The sequence below is a fragment of the Gekko japonicus genome, unplaced genomic scaffold (genome assembly GCF_001447785.1).
Source record: "Gekko japonicus isolate JY-2015 unplaced genomic scaffold, Gekko_japonicus_V1.1 scaffold257, whole genome shotgun sequence".
Lineage (NCBI taxonomy): Eukaryota > Metazoa > Chordata > Lepidosauria > Squamata > Gekkonidae > Gekko > Gekko japonicus.
Window position 1 is genome coordinate 1386546 of NW_015171509.1, and position 8271 is coordinate 1394816.

Genomic DNA, 8271 nt, shown 5'->3' on the forward strand with positions numbered 1-8271 from the left:
AGCAACACTTTCAGTGCACTTTGCAACTGGATTTTACTGTGTGCAACATGGAAATCTGTCTCCAAACAATCACTAAAGGGGATCGTAAGTGCATTATTCAGTATGTGTGAAAGGGCTACATAGGTAGTGGTAATGCCATTCCAGAAACAAAATGCCAGAATACAAGCATTTCTCTGGCTCTTGTCTGTCTGTCTGTCTCACTGCTGACTAGCCTAGTAAAAAATGGATTTCACTCTACTAGCTGTTCGCATTTCTTGAAACAATGGTATGCAGTGACTTTAGAAGTAATAATCTGAAGGCTCCAGCTTTTGTTTTGGGAAACATACTTGCCTATGATCCACAAGGGGCTCTGTCCAGTGTATTTCCCCCTCTTTTAAAACTAGCATCGCTCACATGAGGGGTATCTCTTGGTACAGATCATTAGATTTCTCAGCTTTCAAAAAATGTGTGGATTCCCTTAGTAAAAATGCATTTGCTGGGGCTTGGGGAAGTGTTAGCCAATCATCACAGAAGGAGTGTCAGAGACTGAGAACAAAAATAGTTAACGAGGTGTGATTCCCCCCCCTCCTTTCCTCCAGAACCGCTGTGCTACATTCCAGAATGAAATACTCCCGGTGCACGTTCTTGGTGATCCTACTGTCTGTCATTGATGACTGCTTGGCACAGACTTCGTGTGCAGTAGAGTCTTTCGCTGTGAAGGAAAATTTTGACCTCAAGAGGGTAATTATGAACGCTTTATAATGAGGAGGGGAATACCATACTACGTAGTTGAAAGCAAATCTGCAGTGGATGTATTAGCACATACGGCTTCCAAAGTTTCCCTTTTGATTTGTTCGATATGCCGCAGTGCTTCTCAAATATTTAGAAATGTTGTCTGCATTTATAAGCAGGGTTGCCAGCTCTGGGTTGGGAAATACCAGCCACTTGTGGGTAACGTTAGAGGGGTGGTCATCACAGACATGGGACTGGTGATGTCCTTGCTGTTCTGAAGCTGTACAGTCCAGGACCCTCCAACACACACAGAAGGATTCCATCCTGAAACTGTACAATCCAGGACACTCTAATGCACATGGAAGGATTCTATCCTGAAGCTGTACGATCCAGGAGCTTTTTGTATCCCTTGATTCAGTATAAACTGGTCATCAGCTGTGACTCTAATCTCCATGCAAGCATTCCGAGAGACAGTGGCTTGAATCCATTGGAATGTCTCCTTGTGTGAAATGATTTCTGCCCATTGAACGAGACTTTCTCCTCTCCTGCATTCTGCTCTGCTCTGCAGCCTTGAGAACAGCATTTTGGGGGAACATTCCGAGCTGTAGCAGGAAGGGGGTACACAAGAAGGCCATTTTCTGTGGCTGGAAACTGTTCTGCCTATGGAAGTGCTGGGGTGCACCCCAGCCACCACTGGATTTTATGCCAGCGTGGTGTAGTGGTTAAGAGCAATGGACTCTAATCTGGAGAACCGGGTTCGATTCCACCCTCCTCCACTTGAAGCCAAGCTGGGTGACCTTGGGTCAGTCACAGCTCTCCCAGCCCCCCCCCCCAAATAAGCCTAGCTCACTGCATAACGCTAAAAAGAAGCAAGCGTTTCAGGCTTCCAGACAATCCTAGGGTCTCCTGGCTATACCACACACAATGCCGTATGATAATTAATTAATTATGCTCCAAATAACACTTAATTGGCTGTCCTAACATTTGGATTTTGATTAGGGCACTTGGTTTACCTTAAGCCTCAGGTGATCTGTCTGCTAGCTTAGCCCTCGGGACTAGTAGTAATCCAGCTTGATGTCATGTCCTTCTGGATAACTTCAAATATCTTCTCGTTTTTTTTAGTATGCAGGTAAATGGTATGCCCTGGCCAAGAAAGACCCAGAAGGTCTCTTTCTGCAAGATAACATCTCAGCCGAGTACACGATCGATGAGGAGGGCACTATGAGTGCATCTTCCAAAGGCAGAGTGAAACTTTTTGGGTAAGGCGCCACCACCTGCTCATATGCCATAGACTTGGACCCTAAGTGGTGCACGCAGCATTGCACTAGAGGAAGCCAACTTCTCCATCTTCCCCCTCTCACTTCAGCCTTCTGTGATCCCTGAAATCGTGTGTGTGTGGGGGGGCGGGCGGATAAAGCAGGAGTCTGCAGCAGGAGTGGGGAATCAGCTCAAATCTCCCTATCTTCCTTTTTAGTTTTAATATGGAGTGTTCATATCTCTCCACCTGCAGTCTGAAATGGTACAGATCAGCAACGGATACATGAATGGCAGTGCAATCCCAAGCAGATCCTAGAACCCTAAGCACCCTTCTAAATCCACTGAAGTCAGTGGGCTCAGAAGAATGTAATTCTGTCATGGTTACACTGTCCAGTGTATTTGGCCTCCTGGCAGCTGGAACTGGTGGGGTGCAGTGTTATTATTATTATCATTGTCATCATCATCATTATCAGGGCTTTTTTTTTGTAGAAAAAGCCCAGCAGGAACTCATGAGCATAACAGGCCACACCCAACAGCAGAAACTCATTAGCATATTAGGCCACATCCTCATGCCTTCCCTTCCCTTGCCCGGGCAAGCCAGCCCTTGGAAGGTAGGGAAGGCAGTTTAAACTGCCTTCCCTTGGCTTGCCCAGGCGCCCTGCAGCTGCGGGGAGCCCAGGCAAGCCAGCCCTTGGACAGGCCAGGGAAGGCACGGGGAGGCATTTAAATGCTTTCCCGATCCTTCCAGGGGCCCCCCTGGCCTTCTGACCTCGGAGTGGCGGGTGTGTGTATGTGTCGCTCTCCAGGCCTTCCCTCTGTAGCCACACACACAGAGCTTTTGGCTGTAGTGGGCGTGGCCAACTCTGAAGCCAGCCAGAACTCCGTTCCTGTGCGTTCCTGCCCCAAGATAGCCCTGATCATTATTATTTGGCATTGTGTGTAGGAGACTCTATAATTGGCAGCCAGAGGTTCTCGCTCTTTTTAGTGCTATGCACCACTAGGGGGTGAGCTAGACTTGTTTTTAAGGGCAAGAGGCGTTTCAGAAAGTGGTTTGCCATTGCCTGCCTCTGGGTCAGACCCCTGGTATTCCCTGGAGGTCGGCCCTTCCAAATACCAGCCAAGGTCGACCCTGCTTAGCTTCCCAGATCTGATGAGATTGGGCTAGCCCGGGCTATCCAGGTCAGGGCTGGGGGGGGGGGGGCAGCAGTTAGAGCAAAGGAAAAGGAAGGCGATTCATACAGCAGGCTAAAGAACCAGCCCCAAAGCACTTTGTGAGTAGGTCATGAGATAGTCTCTAAAGCCAGTCCATCCACGCAAGCAGGACTTGGAATGCATGTGGAGATGCTGAGCAACATTAGCACAAGGAGGTCATTTGGGGAAGCAAGAAAGTTGAGAATCAAGCAGGGGACTTACAGGGCAATCCTATGTCATTTCTGAATCAATTGATTTCAATGGATTTATAGGGTTAGCTTTCCCTGACCTGGGTAGCCCAGGCTAGCCCAATTTCTCAGATCATGAAAGCTAAGCAGGGTCAGTCTTTGGACGGGAGACCACCAAGGAATACCAGATTATGAATGTCTCTTGCCTCGAAAACCTTTCGGGGTCACCATTAAGTTGGTTGCAACCTGACAGAGGAAAAAAAAGAGAGTTAACTCTGCACAAGATTGCATTATTAACCCAGGAGTCCGATATTCAGAGCTGTTCTCTTGGATTGGCCTGGTTGCATGGGGAGTAGTGTGATGGCTGTTTCCTTTCCACCCCATTCCAGTGAGAGTACTGAGATCGAGCAGACAGATCGATGGCATGGCTATTTTCCATGGCCAGTATTGACCTGTTCTGTGAACGGGGTGATGCCAGTGTGAGAAGTGACCATGGTAGCCTTTTCCAATGGCGGGGGCAGTCTCAATATTAATGGCTGAGGATGTCAGAGATGTATAATGTACACATCGTATGGAAAAGCCCCATGTAGGTACATCACTTGATGTCCGAGCTGACTGTGCAGAGTGAAGCCTGGTCTATACATGTAGGAGAAGGTGGTAGGGTACTGGGCCGTGTCATTTTTTTTTTTTGAATGCCAGTGCTCCCTTGCAAATCCAAGCAAAAGCCTAGCCAGTCCGTGCTATGCTATTTTGTACTTACAGGGAATTGGGGTGTATTCAGAAAATTTGGATCCTGCACCTCACAGCCTCGAAGTGGCACATTCTGTTCTGTCTGTCCAGGGCTGCGATCACACACACTAATTAATCCACTTTCAATGCACTTTCCATCTGGATTTTACTGTGTGGACTAGCAGAATCCAATTCCAGAAGCACATTGAAAGTGGATCGACGATCGTAGCCCAGGTCCTGGTTTCCTGTTTACATCAGGCTCTGACACACTGTGTTCCTATGCATCTGTTGGCCCAAGCATTGCGCATAGATGTACCAGCCCTTGCAGTCCAGTTCTGCGGTGTGCCATTAGCTCTAAATTCGAGCATTCTTGCATAAATGCAAGCAGCATTGCTGATGGGTCTGTGTGCCAGAGCTGGCTTCCTACACTAGAGTGCGCTGTGTCGGACCTTTAATGTCACATCAACAAGCGATGTAAAAACTAGGTATATTCTGCAATATGCTACCTGTGTGTTTGTATTCCTCTGGTTTCAGATTCTGGGTGATCTGTGCGGACATGGCAGCCCAATACTCAGTGCCTGACCCCAGCACACCAGCAAAAATGTTCATGAATTATCAAGGCCTGGCAAGTTATTTGTCCAGTGGAGGTAAGAAAGACATCACTTGCCGATGGCTGCAAATACAGAGCAGTAGAGCGTGTGGTCTTCCAACTCAGAAATGGGGTTGCTAGTATCCAGGTGCAGCCTGGGTTTCCCCTGGAATTACAGCTGATTCCCAGACTCCTGTGGAGGAACAGCAGCTTTGGATGGCAGGCTCTGTGGCATCACATCCCACTGAGTTTCCTTCCCAAGTGCTGCCCCCAAATCTCCAGGAATTTCCCAAGTTGGAGTTGGCAGAGCTGCCTAGAAATGGCCAAAAGCTGCGGAACGACGCCGAACAATGCGACTCTTGCTTGTGTCCAAGGCATCTTCAGACATTATCGTAGCAATGTGGGAGCAGCTGTAGTGTGTACAATGTTGTCAGAAGGCACAGATCACATGGGAGAAGCCCACAATATGTCCATTAATTTTCAAAGAAGGACGAGCAGTTGGCTGGCAGGTGCTTTCAAGCCCCTCCTGCTTTCTTTGGCAGTTGGGAGCAAGTCTAGAGGCTGTGAGTAGCCTGTTCTTGCAAATACACGCAAACAGATTGCAACCTGCCGAACAGTCCATCAATTAATTGGCTCCCTGTTCGTCACTGGCGAACAGGACATGAGCCAAACTGGCAGGTGTTCATGCATCCCTAGATAAGAAGGAAACTCCCAGCTCTTTTGTGACTTAAAAATTTGATAATGTGATCAGCAGGCTAAACACTCTTTCTGAAAGCAGCCCTACACTTAGAATAGAATCATAGAATCACAGAGTTGGAAGGGGCCATACAGACCATCTAGTCCCACCCCCTGCTCAATACAGGATCAGCCCAGAGCATCCCTGACAGGTGTTTGTCCAGCTGCTGCTTAAAGACTGCCAGATACAACAGGATCCTTCATCTGATTTTTGAACTCTTGGTATGTTCTCAGGAGACAACTACTGGGTGATCGACACAGACTACGATAACTACGCCATCACTTATGCCTGCCGGACTCTGAAAGAGGATGGATCCTGTGACGATGGCTACTCCATTATTTTCTCTCGCAATCCTCGGGGTTTTCCCCCAGCCATTCAGCGGATTGTGCGTCTAAAACAGGAAGAAATCTGCATGTCAGGCCAGTTCCAGCCAGTGCTACAATCAGGTAAGTTGAGATACTGAGAAGGAATGATAAAGATGCATCACCCAGCATAAGAAGGACTAACTTCAAAACGACTTTGCTGGCATGCAGTGCTTATCTACCTTGCGGACTGACCTCATTCTGGTCACTGCGTCTGCGTTTTAGGAATATAAGCTTCCTGTGCTGGATTAGGCCAAGGGTCCATCTAGTCTCATACTCTGTTCCTCAGCAGTGGGGAACCAGATGCCCCTAGGAGCTTCACAGATAGGCAGCTGTTACCTGTTGATTGCCCACCGTTTTTGATGCACCGTTATTTAGTTAAAGGCTCGAAATGTGGAGATGACATTCAGCTAGCATGGCAAATAGCTGTCAACCGGCTTTTAAAGCTAAAAATCAGCTCTCCCTCTCTTGCTCTGTTGAATTTGTTACTTACATATTTGCATAGTGTGAAGCAGGGGTCGTTTCGTAGAAAAAGAGCTAGGGGGATTCATTAGCATAACTCATTAACATATGCCACACTCCCTGACATCACCGGAAGTGTGTCATAAGGCCACACCCCCTGACATCACCAGAAGTGTATCATAAGGCCACACACCCCACCCCCAACAGTCCTGGCCGCCACCGGCGGCCTTGCAGCTCCACTGCCGAGCCCCATGAGGGGCCCGGCGGTGGACCTGCAAGGCCGGAGGGAGTGCAAGGAAGCCCCGCGAAGGCCCTCCCTGGCCCCAGGCAGGCAGGGGTGGGGAGAGGAAGGGAGGAAGCAACTTACCCTCCCTCTTCTCCTGCCTCCTCCTGGCTGAATGAGGGCTGGAAGCGGGGCGGCCGGAAGCGGGGGGCAGGGCTTCGTCATGTGCCCCACCCCCTGTACCTCACCCGCGGTAACTGCGATCCCTCACGAAATGACCTCTGGTGTGAAGCCAGACTTTCCTTCGTTAGTCATGTGTGAAGCAATTGCCAGTCAATGCCAGAGAACGACCCCAGGTTCTGAAATTATGAGGGGGGGGGATGATTTCTCTGTTCATAGTTTCCCTGCATCTGATATTTGTAGGGTTGCCAGCTCAGAGTTGGGAAATATCTGGGGACTTTGAGGGTGGACTCTGAGGGCACGATTGGGGGAGGGGTGGGACTTTAGTAGGTTATAATGCCACAGAGTCCACCTTCCAAAGCAGCCATTTTCTCCAGGTGAACTGATCTCTGTCACCTGGAGATCAGTTGTAGTCCCAAGAGTTCTCCAATCGCCATCTGGAGGTTGGCAAACCAAGGTATCTGAATGAGGTACAGCAATGCATTGATTAGTTGTTGTAGATTTTCCGAGCTGTATGGCCGTGGTCTTGGCATTGTAGGACCTGACGTTTCACCAGGTCCAGGAACTGGCATCCTCAGAGGTATAACACAGAAAGATGGAGTACTGTCTGTGTCGAGGTGAAAAGACAAATGGTAGGCAGGTAATGCATTGATTGTATCACATTGATGATGTTGAATGCTTGTTTATTCTGCTTTTCTTCCACAGGAGCCTGTTAAAAAAAAAATCACACGACTTCCAGTCTCTGTGTCTTGAAACTGTCCCTTCACTTCCATAGTTTGGATTAGTGTTTCTTCTCAAACATTTAAGTGCTGGGTTTTCTTTTTGCACTTGGGTGCAAGACACAATTGTTAAACTCTTAAAGGACTATATTGATATTTGTCAATAAACGTTTTTAAGTAATCTTTTGAGTGTGCTTCCTTGAGCTGTGTTACCTCTGTGGGAAGTAGGGTTGCTAACTCCAGGCTGGGAAATGATGACTGATCAAATAATCGTCATAAAGAATAAATGAACGGCTGGGGGATTTGAGGGTGGACCCTTGAGGAGGGGAGGGGCCTCGACATGATATAATGCCATAGACTCCACCCCCAAAAGCAGCCATTTTCTCCAGGGGAAGGGATCTCTGTTGTCTGGAGATTCTGTTATAATTCTGGGAGAACTCCAGGCACCACCTGGAGGTTGGCAACCCTACTGGGGAATTTTGGAGTTTTTTGTTGTTTTTTTTCATTTGATGTGCTCTTTCCCATACAGAGGCCAGAACTATCTATTTTTATTTAATCACTCTTCTCTTTTCTCAGCCATGGAGACCTAAAGTAGCTTATGGCAGCATTCTCCCCTACGCTATTTTATGTTCACAAATGGTGAGGGAAGAGTGACTAGGCCAAGGTCACCCAGTGAACTTCCCTGACAGAGTGGGGGGATTTGAACCTGGATCTCTGATCCTAGCCCTGCACTTAAACCACACCACGCTGGCTGACAAAGAACATCAGGCTGCCTCAAAGATAGGAGGCCCCATTTTGAGGACTGTCCTGTCTTTCTCCAGTGTTCCCTGTGTCGTCATGTGTGTTGCAGCCAGGGCTATTTTTGGGCAGGAACGCACAGGAACGGAGTTCCGGCTGGCTCCCGAGTTGGCCACGCCCAGCAGG

The 8271-nt window shown here is 48.4% G+C and overlaps 1 protein-coding gene across 1 annotated transcript in view; it reads left to right on the top strand.

The window, feature by feature from the left end:
- The first annotated feature begins 600 nt into the window (after nt 1-600).
- Nucleotides 601-8271, top strand: part of LOC107117237 (purpurin-like) — a 10524-nt gene continuing 2853 nt past the window's right edge. The window contains exons 1-4 of the mRNA XM_015419324.1: nt 601-720; nt 1834-1970; nt 4611-4723; nt 5635-5847. Coding sequence (XP_015274810.1) covers nt 601-720; nt 1834-1970; nt 4611-4723; nt 5635-5847 — 583 coding nt within the window. The remainder of the gene's footprint in view (nt 721-1833; nt 1971-4610; nt 4724-5634; nt 5848-8271) is intronic.